At 44.3% G+C, this 25,510-nt stretch overlaps 1 protein-coding gene across 2 annotated transcripts in view; it reads left to right on the forward strand.

Annotated features, from left to right (window-relative positions):
• Positions 1-25,510, forward strand: part of REEP1 (receptor accessory protein 1) — a 69,490-nt gene that overhangs the window by 30,573 nt on the left and 13,407 nt on the right. For both annotated transcript variants that reach the window (XM_074147024.1, XM_074147025.1), the window contains exons 4-7: positions 346-466; positions 2,183-2,296; positions 16,109-16,277; positions 23,546-23,581. In XM_074147024.1, coding sequence (XP_074003125.1) covers positions 346-466; positions 2,183-2,296; positions 16,109-16,277; positions 23,546-23,581 — 440 coding nt within the window. The remainder of the gene's footprint in view (positions 1-345; positions 467-2,182; positions 2,297-16,108; positions 16,278-23,545; positions 23,582-25,510) is intronic.

The following is a 25,510-nucleotide window of genomic DNA, read 5'->3' on the forward strand; positions in this document are numbered from 1 at the left end:
TATCGATGAAATACTGATTTGCTGGTTTGCTCTTTGCTCCCTCATAATGGCTGTGGATGCTATGAAGGCAACATCTGTGCTCTTTGCATGTAGAAAGCTCTTCTTATCACACAGCAGAGTCTTTTCTAGACCATTAAATAATGGCCCTGATACCCGAGAAAAGATTTACCCATGTGCCTAGTGGAGATATGTGCAAGGGTAAGTGAATGTATTTAGGTCTTTGGATTCTTTGGTAAGCAAAAGCTGCCCTAAGCTACATTGGCCGGTCCCTTCCTGTGCTGAACATCTCTAATTAAGGGTAGCGGTTAAATCGGGAGTGGACATTAACAGCTTTTTTTCTTCTAGGTTTCCATTCTACTATGAACTCAAAATAGCGTTTGTAGCTTGGCTGCTGTCTCCATACACAAAAGGCTCCAGCCTCCTGTACAGGAAATTTGTTCATCCAACGCTGTCTTCAAAAGAAAAGGTAATCACAGATGCCCAGGTTCCCTCTGAGGGGAGCAGATCAAGTGTGTTTACTCCAGTCCTTGTATCACTCATTTTCGTTGAAGGACTGGGAGTTGCTGATTCTCTTCCTCTATAATTTGATCAGCTCCTTTTGGTTGGTGTTTTTGTTCTTTGTGGTTGTGTGTTTTTAAATACTGGCATCTGTTCAGCGCATTCACACATATTAACTCATTTTTGTGCACTTGAGAAGTTGGGAGGGAGGGGGATAAAAATACCTCCTGTGCTGCTTTGCATGTACTGGCTGAATATAGCTAGAGTGCTATGTTGTGGCTGGGTGTAACGGTTAGAGAAACAGGGTCTGGCAGCCAGGGCTCCTTAACTTTGTTCCCAGCTCTGCCTAAAACATTGTGCAGCAATGAGACAAATAGCTAAGCCTGTCTGAAAGAGGCTTTGTAAGCACTTGCCTGGCTGGGAGACATGTAGTGTGCTGAAGTAAGGCATGTAGTGTGTTGAGGTCCTGGGTTGAGAAATATGTTGCTCAAATTCATGATGCTAATTTGAGGGGGAAAGGGAGAGCATTACAGCTTGGATCATTTGGCTGCCTAGGAGATTCCTGTGGCTGTGAATGGGACATTTCCAGGCAGATCCATTTGGCCCATGTGGATACATGGGCCAAGAATAGCTGTCAGTCACATATCAACGTGCAGACTACTGAGAAGTGAATAACTGTTTCCCACATTGGCAACTGTGGAAGTGAAAGATCTTTGTTTAGCCACAGGCAGTGCATGAACAGTTGTGTCTCAGTCCTGTCCAAGAAGGACAGTGAGGATCAGTCCCCTGTCTCTCTGCTTCCTGGGAACTTCTGCTCATGCTTCTCACAAGTAGTGCTTGTGCATTTTGGGTTGCCACCTCTTACCTACTAGGAATAGGGATTTAGTTATTCCCGAATCACTAAACAGCCAGCAGCTTCTCTCAGCCTCCAGTCCCTACTAACCAAGCACATCCAGTAGTTGGGTACTAGAAGTCATTGTCATCCGTTATCATCCAGATCCCTGTGTCTTGAAGGAGGGAAGGTGAGGGCAGGAACTTTCATAACCGTTTCACTGTATATTAAGTAACACCAAAGTCCAGAAGCTCTGGGCCTACCAATTCCATAGGCATGTTGAAAACCGATACTGCAGTGACGTGCAGAGATTTCTCAGATGCTTCTGAGACCGCCAGTCCTGGACCCAGGGCAGTACAGCTGCAGCTGCCCAGTGTCATAATAATATAATATAATATAATATAATATAATATAATATAATATAATATAATATAATATAATTCTTTTTAACTATGGGACAATCCAGTTTGTCTTTAGAGTCCATAGACTGCAAATGGCTCCTGACATACCCTGGTCCACTCTCCCCAGCTGGATGTGTTTGTCTTGCTTCCAGGACCTATTGGTGGTGGTTGCACTATGCAAGTGTATCCCAACTTTGGGTCCCAATCTTTCATTTGCAGAATAAAGTTCACAAAGCCTGTGATGGGAGTTACTGCTCCCCCGCAAACCTTTCCTCTTTGCAAATGTTCGCTGTGAACTTCTTTCCAGCCAAGGTGGAGAAAATAGGAAATGGAGGATGTCTACCTCCATAAAAGATGACTTGGCCCCGCCAAGAGTTTGAGGCTGGGAGTACTCTGAACTTGTCCTTCTTGTGCTTTTTTTTTTTTTTTCTTTTGTTGTCTGCTGTGACAGGAGATCGATGACTGCCTCGTCCAGGCAAAAGACCGGAGCTATGATGCCCTTGTGCACTTTGGGAAGCGAGGGCTGAACGTCGCAGCCACAGCAGCCGTCATGGCCGCTTCAAAGGTAAAGGTGTGGGTCAGGATGGTGACATTAGCATCTCATCTGCATCCATTGCCAACAGCAGTCACAGTGTGGAGGGGAAAGATGTTGAGGGAGGGGATTCTCTTTCTGGTTTTGATCATGCCTCCCAATTCCCTGTTCATCAGCCACACAGGTGCCTCTTGGGATAAAGACAGTAAGTGTGAAGGATAGGAAGGATTGAGGTGAAGGTCTGCCTCAGGCCTCTGTTGAATTTTATGTTTTCCGTCAGTACCCAGGTGACAGCGTTGCTAATGCAATTCTGTTCATCACAGTCTGTGCTCTTCATTTTCACTGTCAAAACAGGAGCATGCTTCCATGAAAGATGCCGACATTAGGTGATCACAGTTAGCACCCTGGAGGAAATTTTTTTTTTTTTTTTTTTTTGGTCAGCACCTTCTGCAGTGAAGTGAAAGGCCATCTGCACCCTAGTTTTTCAATTCTTATGCTGAATTGTTGGGAAGTCTGGAGGATCTAATGACCTGTAATTTGGGTACCGACAGAAAGTGGATGTGATCTGAAGTTTGTGAAGGCTAAAAGTTCATCTGCAAGGCTTACACATAACATCCCTGGTGTATAATTATCTGGAGACATGTTTATGTAAGAGTGAATGGGAAGTGGCATTAGTTGCTTTTGGAGAATGAGTAGACGTTGGATAAATGGTCTCATCTGAGGAGGTGTATCCTGTATTCTGTTCCTGGCTTAGAGCCAGAACCAGCAAATAGCTGTTATCTCTGTTTCTTTGCTTGCATAAAAGCTGCAAGGACTTGATAACTGCATTTTGTGGTCCTGCTCTCTGGCCATGGATTATCATGGCTTAGGGTAGTTGTGCACAGTGACTACACCCTTGTGTTATGGGGCCAAGGCTTGTATAAAAGATACAGCTTTCATGCAGTCAGATACAATGACTCTTGCAAAAGGATAGTAGAAATATATGGGCAAGGTGGGTACTGGTATTTGAAAAAATGTATGAATGGGAGTTGAAGGAAATTATTTTCCTCAGTCAGATGCTTTTCATATGGCCTCAGGCACATCATTTTAGTATGTCTTGGCCTTAACCTTGTGTAAAAATGCATAATGCATCCTCAGGAGGCCAAATACCATAAAGCCTATAAACCATGTTGAATCCAAGGCATTATAGAAGTGGGGAGCCCCTGGGGTGCGCCATGTACATGTAGTATCACAAGGATATGCAAAAGCTATGTCCTGTTCCAAAGAAAAAACAAAAATTGCCTCCCTTTTCCCTGCTAAGCATTGTGTAGCCTGTGGCTGTCAGGCCTGGCTCAGTTCTTCTCCTGAACTGTTGCCATTCAGTGGGGAGGCTCTGCTAACGCAGGGGCTGCTAGCTAATCCAAACCTGGACTGAAACCTGGGATAAATGTGGAGCTAAGGCAAAGCTGTGTATTATATGACCAACAAAACAACATTTGTGTGATGCCTTCATGACACTTAACACTTTTACTGCTGCTATGTAAGCCTGAAAAAGTCACACCACGGACATAAATAGACTCTGGGAATGCCTGTTTTGCAGAATTGCCTTTGCTCTGAGCCCCTTCCTACAAGGTGCTGCAGACACTGTGCTAGAGCTGTTTTTAGGACAGAGTGAGAAACTATGTGTGCATCCTGAAGGAACTCTGGCCCCTGTTTGCGTAGCTCCTAAATACGAGAAGCTCAATGGTAGCCCAGACCCACAGTGCCAACCTGTTCGTCTCAGGACTGCAACAGTTGTCTTCATCAGCTCTTCAACCTGAATGAACAGCCAGCACCTCAGTTTTTCTTCCCACTGTTCTGCTTTTCTGATGTTTTTCTTAAGAATCTCACTGTCTTGAAATGTGTCTCCAGTGGCAGTGGGCCGCTGGGTAGATGGGAGAAGAGTCTCCAGGGTAAAAGGAAGCCATTGTTTTGCATGAATTAATGAAGCTCCCCATTCAGTGCTGGAAGAAAGCAACTCTGTGCCTTGTATGGTATTGTTGTATGGCACACCTGCCAGCCTAACCTGAGAGAAAACAGTTAAGATATTGCAACCTGTAAATGGACCAGAAGAGTCTTCCCTGCACAGTACTTTGGGGAGGTGGAAAATGATCCATTGGTAAGATTGGGAAGTTGTTATTGGATTGATTGATTGATTGATTGACTGATTTTTATAACAAAGCAAGGGCTGCTCGTGTCCTTGCTTTCAACCTTTACATTTAAATTACCCTGAATATGTGAGGAAAAATAGGACTCCTGCCTTCCTTCAGCAAGTTGCAGGCTTCTGTGTGCCTTAAAGTCCAGATCCAAGAGACAGGGTGAGCTGATCTGACAGCTCTTCTCCTCCAAAATAGGGTAATGCTCCTGCTCCCTGTGGGTTACTGTGTACCAGCTCTTTGGACCTCCTCAGGCTATTTCTAATCTATTAGAAAGCTAATCCAGAAAGTGAAGGAAATGGAATACTGTTTTTTGAGTCCACAAATATGTTTTGAGTCCCTGAGCCAGCACAAGGGAAGGGACAGAACTGTGTTGTGAGGAGAATAGTCAGAAGAATGGAAAGCAAGATCTTCCCTTCCTGGTTGTGGGAAGCAGACAGATTAGCTCTGCGGTTCATGGAATCACACCCTTAATACATTTATACATACATTTATAATAGTCAGGAATGGTTAAAGCAAATTCTGTCTCTTGGCCTTCTCAGACTGAATTTGTTGTCTTTCGGGCAGGGAGAGCTGAATGGCTGTGATTTATGGCCTGATGTGTTGCAGTACAGAAGTGCTGAGCTGGGGTTCCTCAGGTATTCAGGATGTGAAGTGTTATAGGTTGGGTGTGGACGTGTCTCCATTTAGCTGTCCCTGCTGCTGTGAAGGGAGCCGTTTCCAAGAAAGGAGCACTAAAGCAGGTACGGGGGTAACGGCTTCTGTTGCCCTGATTTTCAGCTGCTGTTAAATGTATGTCAACGCCCTTACTTGCTCACTTGAGAAGGAGGTATAACAGTGCTAGATTATCCTGCGTGAGAGAAGTTTAAATGACTAATTATCTGGAAAACACTTTGAGCTGACAGATGCTAGACAAGACTGCAGTGCTGTCCTTAAGGGGAGGTTTCCAGGGAGGAAGGAAAGAGAATGCTATTTCTAAGGCTTATCCTGGCTTTGCCAATGCCAAGGTTTAAGAGTATCCAGTTAGCCTGTCCTAAGGGTGGAGTGTAGATGGGAAATAGAGCCCTGAACAGGTTCATTTGGTTTCAGCCTTTAAAGGATTGTGTTAAAATTGGAACCTGTAGAGATGACCATATATTCAGAAGCACTGACCTCCTGCAGCTCCCATGGAAAACATGTCTTTTACCAGCAACTGAATGTGAAGGCCTTTCTTATTTCCTGATTCTCTTTTATTAATGAGTGAAGAAGAAATGCTTTTGTATGAAGAAATTGACCGTCAGACTTTGCAAGTCAGCATTTTCTGGTGGCAAATACACAGTGAGATGCTGGGATGAAAGTGTGCTCTGTACAGACCTGTCTTCAGTAAATGAGCTTAGATCTACAGGCTCCTGTACTTAGAGACATGTCTCCCACTGTGCATAGCCCTGTCCTCTCTCTCTGAGCTGTGGTAACTGATCTTCTTGTGCTCCCATAGGATCCGTCGTAATCTTTTGTCTTTCATGAAAAGATCTTTGGGCAAGGCCCATCTCTTCATTATTTTTATCCATCGTGCAGCAAAATGCATCTGGCTCTCTGATTACCCTTTGTGTGTGAAGGCTGCTACTTATATATTTACCACAGGCTAAGATGCTGCAATCTGTGCACAGCCACACCTTCCTTATCTCTGATCCCCTGGCCCTTTCCCCTTTCTAACTTAAATAGCGTACGGTTTTAGTTAGCCAAGTACAGGCTTGCCTCCCTTCCCCTTCCTCCTGTTCCCTTCTCCTGCTCTGCTTTGTTTTGAAGCCACAGTTGTGCTAACACTGGCACAAACCTGTGCCAATTCATTTTACAGGCTGGGGAGCTGTCAGTGTCCCAAGTACCCTGAGTCTGCCCAGCTGGCTCACTTGAGTGTTTTCTCTCTCTATAGAGAGTCTATTTTTGATGCTCTCTAAGCAGACAAAGCGTTGGATATCTGCTCTTATTACCCCTGTTAGGTGCTCAACACAGATCTTTTCCCTGTCCCCAGCAGCTTGAGTCCCTATGAAGGAGCATAATCTCATTTGGGGCTCTGTAATCCTGTCCTCATTGCTTGGTCATTCTGTCACACGCTGTGACTTCAAGTGGGTCAGTCCTAAGTGGTGGGATTAGATGACCGGGCAGTAAATCCTGCTGCTCATTGTGTGTTTTCAATTAGTTCCATCTAGTTCAGCATTCCTGCCCCAGAAGGGCCTTAGGCACTGACCGCCAGCTGCTTTCCAGCTCACCTCAGGGGAGGACAGGAGAAGAAGAGAAGGAGCCTGCTTTTGGGTCACATCTGAAGGGGAGCAGCAGCAGGGCTGTTACAGCCCCAGTAGTGGGGCAGGTGCAAGGCTTTGGCCAGACACTGGAGCCATCAGATGGAGGCCTGGGCATAAATGGGCTTTTCATTGGCACCAGTCAGGTTTCTAATGTAGGTGGCTAGGACAGTGTGTGGCTGCAGTGAAGAGAGGTACCAGTGGCTTGGAGGCAGCACCAGCCTCCTCCAGCACGCTCGTAAGTACTCCCTCGCTGTCACCACACTTCCAGCACTTTCTCACCCTCTGCCTGTCACCCTGAGTCTCCCACCACCTGCTGCCTTGCCCTGTCCCCAATCCCCAACCCCCTGATTCTCTTCCTAAGACCTGGCCCAGCCCTGCCATTGCCTCCTCTGTCTCTACAACCCTCCCATCACCAGTTTTACCTCTCCCCGAGCTCTCTGACCCTCTCCTTCAAGCTCCTGAGTTTTCCAGATCCTGTTTGCATGTATCCTTATTCCTCACCCTGAACAAACCACTTCTGCCAAATAGGCCAATGTCTTTCCCCACCCCCAAGACAAATCTTGCTCCCAATCACTTAACCATCCCCAAGCTGCAGCCTTAACTCTGCTTCTCGAAGGAGAGCTGCAGAAAACATCCCACAGCCAACAGGGCATCGTAACCCAGAGATTTCTGATAAGGTACCTTCCTCTGCCCTTCTTCTGCCCTCCTGTGTGTAGGTCAGGGACTGTTTGCACAGCAGCTGGTGCTGTGGCCCATTGTGTGCCCCTTGGTACAGCCTGCCTTTAGGAAGGGGAGTGGGACACAGCGTGCTGCTGGCAGTGGGCACAGTGCCTTGGCAGGAGATTATAAATGAGGTGGAGAGAGCAAGCATGCATGACCGGTGTCGATGAAAAGCCTGTTTGTGCCTAATAAGTCTGAGAAACTGTCCAGGAGCCTTTCATGAGTGGGGAAATATGGCTTGTGGTGCTGCCAGAGCTACCAATCACTGGTTATCAGTTAAAAGGACCAGGCATGCAGACAAAGGCAGGAGGGTTTCAGTGTGTGCATCCACCTCTTTTAACGCTCAGGAGTGCAGTGTCAGCAGTTCCCAAACTCACAACCACCTGTCTGGTCCAGCATCGTCACTTCCTTTTGCACCTTTAAGTTCACCACCCCCTGGGAAGTCAGAGCTCCACTGCCTTAGGGTCCCTTAGCCCAAGACGTTTATTGGAAAGTTTCCCAGTGCTTTTACTGGTTTTTAAACCAAGGCATTGGAAGGGAAATGCTGGTGATGATTTAGATTTTATCCTCTCTAGTCAAACAGCATCTTTTAATTCATTTCTGGTATCTGGCTGGTATAGCCACTGCAACTGCCTGAAAAGTCAATATTTAGATCCCTAATTTTCCGTGAGAATTGAGACCTATTTACCATGGGAGTTTGGAGTAAAAAGTTGTGCAGGAGAGAGATGCTGCCCTTTGTGGCAAGACAGTGGAGAACTGCACTTTTACTTGAATTGGGAAAGAGAGAGGCAAGGGGTGGGGAGCGTCCTTGCCTTTAAGAGGCTTGGTAAAGCCTCTTTGTAATGATTAGGTCCCACTACTCGGAGGGAAAGTGTTTCTTCACTTACCAAATGTATCAGAGGACAGTGCTGTCCAGTCTGCTTAGTACCATAGGCCACATTGTCTGCCCTGGCCTGTAACGTGGCCAAGAGCTGCAGAAGTCAGGAGTGATTTAGAGTACAGAAAACCTTTGGGGGTCCATGTTATCTCAGAAGAGCTGAGCACACTGCTTTTGAAAGTAGCTTCCTGTAAAGGATCTCCATTTGGGATTTCAAAGATGTCATGCCTAAGCTACGTCACACCAATAAGGAGAAGCAATGAATGGCTTTTTTGAAGCATACGGTAGCATGCCACTGATCACAGTATTTTGTGAACTGTTCCTGTCATGGTGTGATGTGTCTTTCATTCTTAACTCTTTGAGAATCTGTTTTTCCCAAATCAGTAAAAACCCAGTGCTGTTTGAGCTACAATCCAGGTAGCTGTTTCCAGTTTGTATCTCTCGTTGGTTCTTTCATTGGTGTCTCCAAGAAGCAGACAATAGCCAGTGAATGCACAGGACAGCAGAACCAAACAATAAATTTATACAGAGAGCCCAGGCTGGGAGAGACAATAACAAACAGTTCCCAGGAAAGGAAATGAACTGCATAAACAAAAAGGGTGGATGAAATTAAGTTTCCACCATCAACATTAACGTCATCTGGTTTCCTTTTGATTCTTTCGTACTGTCTGACATCTCGGAACCAGGTATCTGTTTCAGGCTAGGCATGGCACGCTGGCCCTGGCCGTGAGGATATTGCTTGTAGGTTTTTGCGTTCATATGGTGGCAGAAGCAATTTCCTCCTTTACTCAGGCCTGTGCTTGGAGCGTAAAGCCAATGGTTCTGCTCTTAGCAGGGCCTGCCTGCAACCAGGCGTGATACCCTTCTGCCTGCAAACTCCCACTCATTGCCGTGAGTAATTCCCCAGCATTACCCAACTTCTGAGAAGACCTGTCCGTCACCAGGACTAAAATGACTGCCACGTGTCCCTCGCCTAATCCTGTGCCTAAATTAGTCATAAATGCACTCTATTCTTAATGATCTTAAGTCTGGATTGCAGAGGTGGCCAGACACTGGGGGTTTCTCCAGTGGGAAACATTGATCAAGTGCAAAGAGTGGAGTGACAGCCCATTGTGTTTATAATTTGCTTTACTCTTTAAACACACTTGCTAGGTAACACCCTGTCAGCTGGGGTTATGGAGTGGTTTCTCCATCTCTCTGGGAAAGCTGAGGAGGGGAGAACCTACGTTCAAAGGTGTGGTCCACAGGTGGGTGTCCCTGCTTTTTATGTGTATGTCAGTCCCTGCACATTGGTGCCCAGTGTCATGCTCACGTCTCGCCTCAATTACTTATGCTTCAAATAGATCTTATTCTCAAAGCTTTTATGTGTATTGCCACAACGGCTCTCTTTTTTCCCTTGCTAGGTCTCTCAGCTACTTCATTTACACTTGTATTTGGACCAGAAAAAAGGGCAGGTAATCTGCTGAGTGCTTATACTAACCCCTAACTAATGTCTGCCTCCCCATTAGACTAGTTTGAACTGTTTTCAGCTGAGATTGGTCTGAGGCCAGGTGCTGTCTGCTGCGCTTCCAGTGGGTAGATTCTACGTGCTGAGCTTTAAAATCCTGTCTTTGATCTCATCAGCAAAATGCCTTCCAAGTCCTCTGCTGGCAATCAGAGAGACTCCAGCAGCCAGGCAGGGAGCTTTGTACGTGGGAAACCCATCTAACTTAGGTTTTTGCTACTGCATTGGCCAAGCTGCTGTGTTTGCTGTTGTTTTCTCGCTAATGGGTAAAGGGAGCCTCCCTCCCACTGCTATCATCCCATTAGGATGATTGGGGTTACAGTGGAGCTAGAGAGGCCAGGACTTGGCTCAGAAGCGAAGATGCATCTCTCCAAACATTTTCTGATAGGTGTGGTTGGGGAAGTCCTGCTGACACCATAGTGATAACTGACGTCCTAGGAATATGCACTACACCTTGTAGTGAATATCTGCAGGATGGAGGCTGCAACATGCATGCAGACATGTCTGCTAGCATGGAGGAGAACTGCTAACCAAAGTGACAGCATAAAGAGGGGAGAACATTAACAGATTTAGTATTTTGCTGGCAGTGTGGTGAGTGTGACTTAGTGTTCCCTTGCCTGTCCATTAACTACTGATCCTAAGACGCAAAAGGCCAGAGGGTGCCATCCTGTATTAACATTGATCATATTAAAAGCTTCTCTTTTATGACTCGACATTTTTGGTTCCTGATTTGTGTCACTTCACCATGCTGTGTTATAGTTTCCACAGCTGCAAAGTGGAGTTTGTAGGTATTAGAAGTGTTTTGAAGCCTAAATAATGTCTACAGAATTCTTTCAGATTGTCAGACTGAAGGTATGATAAAATCTAGATACTGTTGTTTGTTTATATTTAGATCATATTTAATATGACGACTATATAAATTACAGATTTTTAAATGATGTGCCTAATTTTATTTACCTAGAGCCTATGTAAAGCTACCTACATATCTGGACTATTTTTAATGAATAATTCCATTGGATGTAAACCCAGTTTTCCAGACTCCTAAATCCATCTCTCTCTAACAAGTTTTACTTCAAATGTGAATGCAGAGATTAATTATAGAGAGGCAAAGTAATGAAGACAATTCCAGCTGTTTCTGATGGAGTGCCTTTTAGAGTGCCTGACGCAGTAATGACTTCAGATTTTGGAAAGGATCGAGATTTCTGATCCTTCCAAGCAAATATTGGTTGCATCAGTGTTTGTGCTCTGGGCCCACAGAGACTAATGTTTGTTTCTGGAGACGATGATGGCTGCAACATTTAGAGGAAGGGAGCATGCAAGTTAGTTGGCTTTGAGAGCTCAGTATTTTGATGCTCTTTTGTCCCACTCTTTAAGGCAAAAATAAGGAGAGAATGTGCTAGATGTGAGAAACTAAGGCATGCCTATACTACAGTTGCAATTTTGACTGAAGCAGGTAGAAATGTTCCTAAACTAGTTTTAGATTAATTACTATGGCACATGGATGGGAGTTTTAACTTCCCTTAGAATCACAGATGAGCTTCTGCAGCTTAAATGTCTGTATCTTGATGGGTGATGCCCTAATACCATTGGTGGTGTCATGAACCTAAATAAAGTTGATACCAAGTTACTGAGGGGTGATATTACTGTCCTTTGTAGGATTTGTCTTTTGTCCTATTCAGTAACACTAAGCTCTGCCCCAGCCTGGCCCTTCTCTGCCCCTGTAAAGAGAGATCTGTCCCATGTATGGACCTAGTGAGGTTGGTGGGTCCTGGGAGAGGAAGAGGTGAAGAAAGCCTGAAGAGGTTCACTTTCAGCTTGTGTCATACCTTCAGCTACAGGGTGAGCTTTTCTCGGGATGAGAAGGTTAGATGAATTTGGGAGCAGGTACACTACAGTGAGCAGGGAACAGAGACACACCTGCTCCCACTCTTGCTATTAAAACCTCACTGTCTAGTAAAATCACTGCTGGATCAGAGGTGCCATGCTCATGGGGACAGTCTGTGTTCTAGAAGAAGCAGGATGAGGTAGAAATTGGGTCTAGACAGGCAGTCTTTTGCCCAGGGAGAGTCAGGCTCAGTCTTCCAGCACCGCTTCATGCTTGTGTCTTCTAGTAGGGTATGAAGTCCCTGACATACAGGTCCCACACTACCAGCACATTCATCCTGGCTGGGCAGTTGCTGTTCAATGAGGGGAGAGAGGGAGATGGTGTCATCTGTAGTCCTACAGCCCTCCCAGTCCTCATTTTCAAAAAGTTTTTATAATACCACCATGCTCTTTTGTTGTTGACACAATGAAATGTTGTTATTACAGCAACTGTCATGATATTACTCCTGTAACGCTCTGTAGGATAAAACTAGCCCAGATCCATGTGGACATGCAGCAAACACACCTCTGGCCTGCAGCATAGACATAGCTTCAGGACCTGGATCTTCTCTCTGAGCAGAGACATGGTGTGCTGAAATTTCTAGGACACCTCCCATGTTCTTAGCAGTTGGAAGAGCATTTGTATGGTCACGGCCAAGACGGTAAACAAAAATCTCCAAAACAGCAGCTCTTCATCTTCCACACAATTGTTTTAACTGAACATGGCCTAAGATGTGTGCTGTGCTAAATCTGTTCTGTTGTGAAATAAAGCTATTAATTTGATTCTTTTTTTTTTGTTAATAAATGTTAAGTCTTATTGTAGAATAATAAGCATTACAGCTGCATAAAGTCTTTATTGCTAAAACACATAACCACAGCGGTGCAAACTCTCACAGTGCTGGCTTTTCACATGCTGGGATTTCATATACAGTGGCTGCTTATCTGACAGGGAAATTGAGGTTGGTAACAACATTTTTCATTTCACTCTGAAACCAGCCTGATTCTGTTGTAATCATAATTTCTGTCATGTTTCTATTTGGGGTCAGGTAGAAATGTGGCAGCTGGGAAAAAAATGTGAGTATTACGTTGTGCCCTAGGAGCAACTAAATCAAGTCTATCCCTACCAAGACTGAAGGTTCAAAAATTTGAAAGAAAAGAAATGGAAGGGAAGTCAGCAGGCTTTCACATGGGTTCACTGTCCTCACTTGGCCTAAGCCTTTGCTATCCCTGCCATTTCTGAGATTTGCACAATCTGTTTCATGGAATGGTAGGAACAATAATATTTTGTTATTATCTATATGATGAGCAAGACTTATCTTTGCTGTTATAAACTTAGGTTAAACTAAAGCAAAAATCAAGAAATGGCAATTTTAAATTTTTTTTCTGGAGAAAGTCAAAGTTGTTTTGCACAGCTGCCATGAGTCCGTGTTTAAGGCTGTGGTTGTGTATTGTATGCTAATGTAACAGACTCATAGATGACAGGCACATGTCAGGTCCTTGTTGTTTCAAAGCTGTCTCTGGGGCCTTTGATCATTATATGCCGCTACATCACAAGTTGCAATGCAGGAATATTAACATATCTTCTTCATTTTCGATGCAAAAGGCTGCGTTAGTGTCATTTTCCCTGCCAGGTTGGTCTGACACATGAATCTCATCTCTAATCTGACTCATGCCCACACGCATAAATTGCTCGCTGGAATGAAATGGTATTTGGGTTAGTTGGCTGAGCACAGCGGCTGGGAGGAGGTTAAAAGCTTGAGCACTGCTGACACTTGAGCTGGTGGTGCGGGAGGAATACAGCACTCAGGTTACAGCAGCTCATCAATTGCTAACCCTCCGGATTTGCTGATCCAGTCTTTTCTGCAACAGCAAAATATTTAGTGATCTGATTGCTCTCAGCTTGCTCTCGCTAGGGATCTGTCTGTTGTAGTCAAACTGCAGGGTAGGATGTCTTGTGTTGGCTTTAAACCAGTTACTGGGAACAGGGTGGCAGTGCAGGAATTCAGTGCAAGCTGCAAAACTCACACAGAACTGCACTGCACTGAGTTTTGTGTGCGTGAGATCACACCCAGCTAACCAGCTTCCCTGCAAGGAAATGTCAGTATGCCAGCCCAGATAGTTGCATTCATCGACTGCAGAGTAGATGTACCTTAGGCTGGCCTAAAAAAAACCTTGAGATGCCTGTTGGAGTGACAACATGTCCCAAGAACAGCTTAGCCACTGGCAGGAAAGTAGCCAAAATTCAGGCATCAACTTTTGCGGCAGATTGGAGAGTAAATGGGAAATGGGAAAAGTGAGACTTTAACAAAACATCAGGTCTATGAACTCTGCTGGCAAGCATATAAAATAAGTAAAACAAAATGTCTTGGTATACCAGAAAAAAAAGCCTCGTTTAAAATACTTAAAAGGTACAACAGGCTAATGAGAAAGAGCAAAGTAAGTCTGCAGGAAGAGCATGGTGAGTGTGTGGAAACTTCTCTGTAATAGCCTGCAGAAAAGCTAAAAGCAAAATGCTGCCAAACACAGTATACATAGAGAAATCTTAAGAAACCAAAGATTCAGTAAAATAAAGAGAAAAATCCCAGTGCAGCTTTCTGGCTAGCTCCACCAGGTGACTCTGCCCTACAAAGGACAGTCCAATTTTCTTTTTCTTAGATGATTTGTATTTCTACTGATGATGCTTTGGGACAGCACTGAAGAAGTTATCATCATGTGCTGTTTTCTTCTTGCTGATGCAGAAAAATGCTGTCCTCCAGGATGTATACCCTGCCTGTGGTTAAGTTGATGTGCTCCGGAGTTGAGAAGGAAGTTTGAAACCGTAAAGGATTTTTCCGTTTTAGGCTGACAAGTTGGGAGATTACTGATCTAGTAGTTTTCTTGGATGTAGAAAGCACAAGCTGTCTCAGTGACTGTAATTATAAGCACCTGGTGCCTTGTCTGTTTACAGTCCCTAAAAGTAAGGTGCTAATGAATTTGTATGGGGTACAGGCACTGATATTTCCATTACATGTGAAATTTCTGAAGTGATGTTGGTAAATCAGTACTGGTAAGTAAATGAATGCATTGCCTTCCCAATGTATTGATGCCACTGCACTAGGGCACAGGCAGTATTGCCTAACTGCTTCAGCAAGGAATGTGTCCAGTCTTTCCTTTGATCGTAGATGATCCAGGATGAGTCCTTTCTCCATGCCGTGCCAGCACCAGAGCATACTCTCCACTGGCCCCTCACCTGCACCCTGGTTTTGTGGGAGGGATGCTCAAATCTGCAGCCCAGAACGGAGCAGTGATGTGTTCTGGTCCATTTGTCAAATACAAATCTAAATGAAGGTGGTGTGTGAATTGCTATGCTATGCCTTATCTGTTTTGTTAAATAGGGCAATATTTACCATTGTTTACCATCTTCCTTATTTCACCTCAGTTGAAGCATCCGTTGAATTTTTCCTAATTTACACTAGCAGAAATTATTTTAGAATCAGGCTCTATGTATTTATTTCAGTGTTTTTTTCAAGATTATATGCTATGAAGTATCTTTCAAACCCTCCACCCCTCAACAAAATGTTAAAACATAAATGTACTTTTTATCATTTACGCTATTTATATTCTGAATGTCAGTTAATATAGCCAAGAGAGAAGGATAGATAGGTTCTGTATTCATTGTATTTTCTCTCATTCTTACTTTATGGCAGTCGTGTAGTATGAGGGTTACAGAATTCAGAAAGAGGTATACTTCTAGTCAACTCTTTGATGGGATGTCATTTTAATGAAAGGTGTCTTTTAACCGACCCATCCTTACAAAGAACAGCTACATTCCTTTCACCAAGAATATGCTTGTTGCATGATTGAGAGCTAGTCTGAAAAGAAAGAAAAACGTTGCCTTAGTTTATTTCTTCTTTAAGAATGGAATATTTCTGGAATATTTCTTTGCATTTAACAATAACTTTTTATTACTTTAAAATGTCAAATTTTCTGTGCTCTGGAAATTCTGTGTATGACGAGAGCGGCTCGCTGAATATCTTCATAGATGATTAAAAGAGAGTTATTTTGATGCAGACTATTTAATTGTGTTTCTGAAGCCAAGCACCTACTGGACTGAGATCCTAGGAAGAAAAGTACCTACTAGAAAGATACAATGATATCCTGCTCCTTGAGATATGGCCAAGGCTGCTCTGAGCTCAGATGACTGTGTTGAAGAATCAGAGATGTTTGCTGTCAAAAGTTTGAATGACTTCCTGCATAGAACCAGTTACAAAGGACGAGCAAAGAGGGAAATTACACTTGTAACAGCTCATTTTTGTCCTCTCTAGGTTACTGGACCAGAAAATTTTCTCTCTTCCTACTGTCCTGATGGATTTCAATGAGCTAGGGAGGAGGAAGGCTCAAAATGCATTGTGGGATCTAACTGTGTGTGTTATTTGCTTGCTTAACTAGGGACAGGGGGCCCTGTCTGAGAGACTAAGGAGCTTTAGCATGCAGGATCTCTCAACGATTCGTGGAGACAGCAGCAGCACTGTTCCTCCTTCGGTCACTGTACGAACAAGTAGCAAACAGAGCCACCCAAAAACATCCAGAAGTGCATCGGAAGGCACTGGCAGCTCAGGTAAGTGCCAGTGTTATTTTCAGTGTTGTGTTGTCTGGAATATCACGCAGCTGAATGAAGTCATGCAGTTGGCAGGAATATATAGAAAAAGACATTGCAGGCAAGCACATACCAGAATTCACAGGACAGACACACTGTTGAGCCTCTTGGCACTTATGAGAGAAAACAGTATCATCGTTTGATGGTTACTATTCCTGGCTGGTACCAAGGACTGAACTTGAGCATGCAAGGGAGCCAGCATCAGTCCTTGCAACTTGAGCTAAAAAGTTAGGCTCTACCCTGGGGGCTGCAAACTGTGGTGGGTTTTCAGTGAGAGAGGCTAATAGAAGTGCAAAAAGGGGGGATAAGAATGCACAGTAGTGGGCAAGGGTCATTATTATCAAAGCCTCTCGTGTCATCTAAACATAAATGTGAGTTCTAAAGGATATCTGGTTTCAATTAGGCCCACTTGTGCTTCTTCTGAACTGAACAGTGGGTGTTACAACACTTGACAGTAGTACTTTCAGAACTTTATCACTGATGAAACTAACTGAGAAATAAAACCCATTTAAAGCACTCCTAGAAGCAGGGACCAAGATCTGACAGCTGTTTATGGTATGAAGGGTGTCTGCATGAGCACTGTTATGGAAAACAAGTCTCTCTGAAGGGCAGTGGTTTGTTTTCAAATTCTGAAAAGGGAAGGGAAGAAACATCATGGTGGGAATGAGATCTATTCCTGAAGATTTAGTTACAAAAATTTATTTCATGCTTGGTTAAAGAAATCGTTGTGAGCCCAGATCCAAAACATGTAATTGGAGACAGGTTTTCAGGTTAGATCGCAAAAATACAGACATGGAGGGTTATCCCAAGCCAGGTGTTCCAGATGGCTTCTGGGATTCCCAACCACCGCCAAAGATCATGCAACTTGACTGCGGTGATGAGAAGCCACAGAAAGTTGCAGGCGTGTTGCACTTGGTAGCTTGTGAAACATATGCTGGCAAGTTTGAAATTTAGCAGTTTTGGTTTGTGTGTGTTGAGGTCTGTGCAAACATTCACTGTGTTTCAAGCCTGTGTAGATTGCTACCCCTTCTAGTCTGCTTTGGTTTTGGAATGTATTAGAAATGTCTTGTCTCCTCCTTCCTAAAGAGTATCATTCAAGCCCTTTACAAATTCTGAAAATTATAGCTCACAGACTTCTCTGTTTATTTCTTTTTAACATCATCTGTTGGATAAATTCTCTTTACAGGTAAACTGAAATAGCTAATGTTGGTGCACAGTGGTTCCAGTTTGATGTTTATGTAAGGTTTTGTATACACTTCTCTTGAAATAATCAGTCTGAAAGTAAAGTGTTCACACAGAGAATATAAAACTTAAAAAAAAAAAAAAAACACATATAATTTGGACCAAAATAACAAACAGCAAAAATAAAGCATAATTTAGTTATTTTAATTCCATGTTGTGTAGAGCAGCCTTTGTAGTTTTGTTCTTAAGGCAGCAAACTCAGCTCACCTGGCCACAAACCCCTGTCTTAACACACAAAAGTTTTTGGTTTTGATCTGGTTTCATATCATCACTGTACAAGGATCTCTCAAAATGAATCTCTGGAAAATTTAATTTCTCATAAACTTTTCAAACTGAGCCTAGTGTCACAAATTTTTTTGATCTGAGTAATATGAGGTTTTGGTTTTAATTTTTCTTTTAATGAAAACAACACAAATTTGCAAAATCTGCCAAGATCTTTAGCTCTCCCATCTCTTAGTGATTTTGTTGAGGTCCCTAGTCTAGGAGCCTGCTTGCAGACCCCTTCTCCATCCACAGACAACGCAGAGGGGCACCTCCAGAGGGTTGATTTCACTCACAGGTGGTGGCATCATGCTGTGTGGAAGACTTTGGCCACAGTTCTGCTCTCACTTTTAATCAGATCAAGTAAAAGCAGTGGTCCTGGTCTCTCCAGTCCTTGTGCTGTTTTGTGTGGGCACAATTATATGTGTAGTCAGAATGTCTAGAGGGTCAAATTGATCAGTCATAACTATCGTGCGTGTTTGTGTGTGTGTATGGCTATCAGCCAGACTGTATCACATTCTGAGGGCCATATTCTGTGAGACGACACTGTTCAAGGCACACCAAGCCCAGACACGGTTGCATCACTCCACCTTCCATATTTGTTTAGTTGGAGTGTTGCACATAAGCAAGGGGCAGAAAGAATTTGCTACTGCCTATTAGTATACTATATACATGTAATATATACGTATCTGAGTATGTGCATGAGCAGTCACGACAGAACAGCTGACACAGCTCTTTTTCCTGTCCCAAAGCCCTTAGATAACACAAATGTCTATGTCAGCAGTCTCCACTCTCTCACAGAAACATTGGACTTTTCTTTATATTCCTGCTTTAGAGATAATGGGACTTAGCCTGAGGGAGTCAGCAAAAATACCCTGGACTATCTGTTTGACATGAGGATGGCTCAGCTGAAGACCTCACCTTTCTTGTAAAATGTCTTTCTAACCAGTTTTTAGAAAGCCTGACAGTAGTAGCTGGGATACACAAAATGACACTAAGAACATTAATAGAGAACCTGTCTGGGACTGCAAACATTGTGCCCTGGGTCTGAGTAGAAATTCTGTTTTATGGATACTTTTAGGGAAGGAATGGGTCCTATGTCTGCAGAAGCAGCAGTGTGCTGGTTAGAAGGCAAGACTGTGACATAGAACACATGAATTCGTACCCCACTTTATTGCAAAATACTGATATGACCTGGAGTGAACCTTTGTTCCTCAGTACTTCCCGAGGTCCAGAAAGCCACATATGGTAGAAGAAGCTTGTGTATGTTAAGGTCGATACCTTAGAAGATTTCTTGTGTGGCTTTCCTGTACATCTTGAGTGATTAGAACATGTAAAATACCTGTGGAAGTGGATTGATGCCAGTTTTGCAAGAAGGTTTCTGTTTGTAGTAACAGTGCTCTATCTTGCTACTACTTCTCAGAAGTTTCTGGATAACTGAAAAGTCCCTTTTTATGTTTTCCCTTCTTTTAATCTGTTCTCTGTTTCCCAGTCCAGGCATCTGCGAAGCTTCCTGTGGGTGTGCTTGGATCTTGATGACTTGCTGATCTGGGAGCCACTTTTATAGCCCTTCCTCTGCCATTTGTTCATTCAGGTGCTTCCACCCATTTCCCTACATCCTCCATCCATTAGTACCTATCACAGTCCTCTGCAAGTGCAGCTCTCAAAGTCACTGCCTGAATTTACAAATGATCAGTAACTGTAGCAGGAACAGGAACCTGAAGTGTCATTTTGACTGGGTGTGCTGAGGAGTGCTGCTGCCCCTGGGGTTTGCCTGAGGAAGGGGGCATTGCTAGGCCACAGCTGACCTCACAGGTGGAAAAGCCAAGCACTGCTGTAGCATTTGTAACCCTTTTTGCTTTGGGACTGGCATCCCCATGGCTGGGAGTGTGTGTGAGCATCACTCAGTCTTATGGGGGTCACAGTCTTTGATGAAGGAGTACATACACAGATTGCCTATGGGAGTGCTTTTAAAGCTCCGTTCATTTCTCTCGTATGGCTGTCAGGGATGTACAAAGGCCCCATAATTAGTTTAGCATCTAGCACGGGCTCTTAATTTTCTCAACGGGAAAAACAGCCATGTTAGAGAATAGCAGCCTTATGATAATGAGATGTCAAGAGGTACCCTCAGGTGATGGAATGGCCTAGCTATGATCACTGAAGCTGTCTGGCAGTAAAGAGCTGTGGACTCAGGTAGAAATCCTGAGTTTTATCCAGATTAAAAACACTTTCTTGTACTATTTTTGAAGAATTATTTTTAACTTAGACTGATTTGCTGATCCGACTTACTGGAAGCCTCCAAAATAACTGTTTTGGAGGACCTTTGGGGAGATATGTTTTGAGATCAAGAGGCTAGGATCTGGAAGCTCCTCAAGCTAGCTTTGCTACTGAATGAATGGTGCATGGAAGCACACCCTTGCTTACAACAGTGAGGCAAAGACAAGAGATCGCTCTTTAGGATGAAGTTACAGGATTTTAGATGGGTCTAAAGCAATGAAAACACAGATCTGGTGTGGAACTTACTGTTGCAACAGTTCCAATCCTGTTGTGTGACTGTGTTTAAGAGGAGATATGATATCTGAAAGAAAGTGATTTGGAGAGACAGGGGATGGAGAGAGGTCTGTTATCTTCCCTCACAGATGAGACTGATGAAACTCAAGTTTGTTGGTATGAAATGCCCCACTCCCCCTGCGAACGCCAGGGGTGGTGCAGGTTCTGGTTTCACATCTCTTTGGGCATGTTTCCAAGCCCACTGAAACCCATGAAAAGACTTTCCTGACACTGGTGGGCTTTGGCTGTGGCCAAAGTCTGACTGCAGGACCATGCAATACTCAGGCTACATTAAATAACCACTCAGCTTGTTTCATTTCCATTGTTGTTATTTTTGTAATGTGACTGGTGCTGCCTGGATGGATTTGTCTGAGTCCCCTCTTGACACAAAGCACCGTGTGAAGAGCTTGGCATTTAGTTAGTAACATCCACATGCAGACACAGCAAAGGTTTATTTTTGCCTGCTGAAGGGTGTCTTATGAGGGCAAGAAATAGAATATGCAAGAGCTGCCTTTGAGACAAGGGGAATTACTCCTTCTTTTCCTCTACCTTTTGCTTTTTTTTTTTGTTTTTGCCTCTACCTTTTGCTGTCTTTGCTGCCTTTCAGTGTGCCCACTATACGATGAGCAGTGCTGCTCACGCGGATCCCCTTCTGCAGCAGGACTCCTCAGTGTATAGTGGGCTCCAGGTGTATTCACACCCATCTCACAGAAAGACCCTTGTCCTCCTCCTCACACCTAGTCAAAAGCCACATGCAGATGACATGAAGGAGCAATAACTGTGTCATAGTTTAGGCTCTCAGACCAGGACAGGCTGTTTTTACCATGATTTGTGTGTGTCTACTGAGCCCCGAACCACCTCCCAGCACATTGTTTGAGGCATCGCCACTGCTCCTGTGAAGCATGTGCACACCTTCCTTCGACATACACCGAGGAAACACGATGATTGCTCTTCCTTCACATAGAAGGCCCATCACATGTCCTATTTATCTGATCTTTCGCTTTGCTCTTAGTTCAGCATTTCTCAATTTAGTGTCCTGGTACCCTGATGATAGCCTGTGGTATTTTAGCTTCAATGCATGTTCTAACCTGTGCTTCTTCCACAGGCAGAACTGCCCTTTCCCTTTGGGAACTGTAAATGTGGTGTGGCTACTCATTGTTATGGAAAACTGGAAGCTCCAGAACAACATTTCCAAATATTTTTCAATGCAGTCTGTTGTTCTGGCAAATATCCAGTAACAATCCACATACAAACGTGTCTTTATTAATAGTGGGGGGCTTTTGCACTTCTTAACCTTACAGTATTGCCTTAAAAGCATCTTAGACAGTGCAGATAAAACTTGTTCCCTTGTGATGGCTGGTGAGTGACAGATGTGACTTGAGGAGTGGGATATTGGCCACCATGTCGCATAGCTCAATCCCATAGCTGATGCAAACATGTCTCACAGTTGCTGATGTCAATGGAAACCTCCAGCGTGGGCTGGGTATTGGAGGCCAGCCTTGCTTTTGGGTGAGTCCATGGGACATACCTTAGCGGCAGGAGATTTGCGTTGCATCATGTGATGTTCAGTGTCCAGAGCTGACACAGTCTGGGCCAGAGGATCCCATATTATGGAGCCACCCTCTACCCTCTGTATTGCCTGAACAAGTGTCCTTTCTGCTTAAGCTTACACCAAGCAGAGAGCATTCTCAGCTGGAAGATTTCAAAGCAGAAACACAGAGTGTGTTTTCTGATACTCTCCACTCCTCTGTGCAGGAGAGAGTCTAGGCTGTTTCTTGGTTTTGCGCTTAAGTGCTGAAGGCTTTGCAGAACAGAACAGATGTGGAGCAATATCAGTGTTCAGGATATGTCTGGATAGTTCAGTCCTCACCATCCAGAAAAACTCCAGAAATATGTGTGAGAACAACCTGTGTGTGTATGTTGTATGAGCTCTGAGAGAATAAACAGTCATAAAACTGTGATCAGCTGCCTTCTGATCTAAACCCACAGCAGATCTCTTGTGGTTGGTTGAGATTTCTCTCTTTTACACAAAGGCCGTATTTTCACAGCAGCATCCAGTCAATGTGAGCCAGCACTCCTGTTGAAAGGGTGTGACCCAACTGCTTGCTTCTGCACCATACTGTCCTTTTCCTTGAACATGTTTAAATCTTATTTATATATGCTGACCCCAGCCAGGCAGCTGGTTCAAGTTAAATGCTGTTCCTTGCTTCCAGGATGGTCTTGACCTGGGTCAGATCCTCAGGCTCGTAGAGAGCAGCACCACAGACATCAGCAATGGGACAAGGAAGGTGGAGGCCAGAGTGCGAGGGGCAATGGGACATCTGTTTTCGGCAGCAGCACTGGCTTATGCTGGTTTAAAATGACTGTGAAATTATGGAGGAACTTTCAGTGTCTACAGTGCAGGATAATTATGACCAAAGAAATCACACAGAGCTCAAACTTTCTGTTTTCACCAAAAGTTTGTTGTGGTTTTGTTTTTCTGGAGTCCTTGGTGCCACTGTGAGAATTAAATTGGAAGGCTCAAAGTGGGAATTATTTCTGGGCTGGAACACAACCTATCCACAAGACGAAGCTGTTAAGGTCACACTTTTATGAACAGCTATGAGTCACCTGCATTTGCACTGAAGGGTGCAATGCAATTCCCTTGGTTGCTTTCATTCTTAAAGCAGTTCCACCAAAGTAAAACTCCTGCAGGACTCCTTAGCACATTTCTGATTTAGGAAGATAAGGGATCTGTGGATAGTTTTCCTTCAGAAGGTGCGTGAACGGCTGCACCAGTGCTTGTAGAAGTCTAAATCTACTAAAAAAATAAATAAATCCAGGTACGTAGCAATACAAATCCCAGTATTGCACCCTGTGTTTATTAACATACAGCCTTTTGCACTGTGCTACCCATTGCTTATCCACACTCCTGGCTCCCTCTAGTCAGGAGTTATTTCTGTTTAGTGAACTGAGAACGGAGCCAGGGAGCTGTACGTAATCCCAGCCTTAACACCCATTAGGCACACAGCCTGGGGTGAGGCACGTTCCTGGGCCTGTGCTCCCTGCTGCTGAATAGAGACAATGTCTCTCTATGCACATGGGGACCATGAAATCCACCTTAAAATGATGCCAAGTGTTTTCTGAGAGATAGTAGCTTAGCCTGATGAGTTTCTAATGCTCAGCTCCTCTTTCAGTGTGCACGTGTTGCTCAATGTGCCGACTCCTCAGAGGTGAGTGCTGGATTTCCTGCGCCCCGGTACCCACGCATCCTTCTCAGGCATGGCTGTGTTCCCCAGCCTAGCTTGCTCCTGCTGCTCTTACTTACTGGGTTTCCTAACACCAGAGGAAAAAAACAGGAAAAGGCCAGGCTGCAAGGGAGTTTGTGAGCTGTGTGTGTGCTGATGACAAGTATTGCAGTGCTTCTCACCTTACTGACCTGTGTTACCCAAGGCTGGGGAGTGTTTCTCTGGAGAAAAACCTCAGTCCTTTCTGTTCTAGAGGATGTGCCACTGTCCTTGCTGCACCAGTGTAACTCATCAACCCTGTATCCCCCAGTGCTAGTGTAAAACCACTGGGAATGAAGCAAGAGGAAACCTCCCTCAGTCCCAGCCCTGTTTTGCTGTGTTCCCTAAGGATTGGCAAGTGTTCCTGTCTCGGTGGAGAGAACGTTTGTGTTTGGGATGGGCAGGGTAAATAACAAAGCCCAGTAGCAGACCCTGGTACGACGAAATAGGGTTGAACAGGCTGTCCCTGCTTTAGTCTTTGCTAGAGCCGTTTTAGAAAAATGTCCCACTGTTCCCAGTGTGTCTTGTGTTTACAAACTCAGAAGTATAGTGAACAGTTTAGCTGCCGGTGGTCTTTTCAGTGCTGCACTAGTCAGGATGGTTGCTAAGAGCTGAGCTGTATCACCACTGCATTTTGTCCCAGTGGCAGATGAAAGGAGGGGGAGGCCTCTGATTTGGGCATGCCAAGTAGCCCAGAGGATGGGACTGCCAAGTGGCTTGTCTAGGGAGAAAGAAGAAATCCAGACTGGCAGTGTCTCGTGGTGGTGGAAGCTAAATACTTTCATAATGCCTTTACCTCTCATCTCATGTGCTTTTTGTTTATTTTGCACGCTGCAATCAACCTGGGGACAGCAGCAGAGGGACTGAAGGATGATCTCAGTGGTGCCACCGTGCTGTAGCCATCACTGCTGGCTCTGTCAATTCCAGAGTACCAGGGTGTGTGTTCCCACGGCCTGGCACTTGATGTGTCATGCAGCTCTGTGCAGCGTTAGTGCTTGGAGGCTGGTGACCCCAGCCTGCCACTGTCTCCTTGCACACTGCGCAGGTGGCAAACCAACCCTCATATTTGGTTTGTCACCCTCCCTGTTGTCCTTTTCTGGTTCTTTGCACTAGCACGTTTGGGGTGAGCGTGCCACTGTGCAGGAGACCTAAGCCTGTCTAAGGCGGTATCTGTTTGAGCAATCATGAAACACTTGCATTCACAGCCTACTTTATTAGCACCCTTCTAATTCTGGCCTAAACCAATTTTAAGGATTTGAGTTCAAAGTGTTATTTATAAAAAGAATCACTGACTCCTTAAGTGTTCAGTAGTCATAAGTTAATCTTAGGAAAGTCATTTAATGACGCTAAAGCAGTAATCAGTCTGATAAGTTTACAAATTGGGCCCAAAGTCATGTTGATCTGGTTTAAATTGGGGTGTTGTGTGTGAGGTTGTGGGTGTGGGGTTTAGTTGGTGGGTGCGCTTTTTTTGTTTGTTTTGTTTGCTTGTTTGTTTGTTTTTGTGTGTTGTGGTTTTTTTTTGTTTGTTTGTTTTTAATGTGGTTGGACTCGATGATCTCAGAGGTCCCTTCCAACCACTAAGATTCTGTGATTCTGTGATTCTGTAAATTGTGAGCCTTGTCTTTCAGATTGGCTTGTTTTAGTATTCCCTCCCGCCCCCCCCACCCTGCCATAATCCTGTCCCTTGCACCGTGTCAATAGGGATATGCTGAGGCTTTATCCCATAGAGGGTTCATTCTGTCTCCACAGGCTGCCCTTTCTCTGTCTCCAAGGCAATAGATGCGTTAATGCACTCTCAGACAACGGTCTGCCGTTTAAAATGCTCCTTTGTAAGTGCAGCTTTGGTAGCTTTGAGAGCTGACTACGTAATGTGAA

This window comes from Numenius arquata, chromosome 5 (assembly GCF_964106895.1).
Source record: "Numenius arquata chromosome 5, bNumArq3.hap1.1, whole genome shotgun sequence".
Taxonomy (NCBI): Eukaryota; Metazoa; Chordata; class Aves; order Charadriiformes; family Scolopacidae; genus Numenius; species Numenius arquata.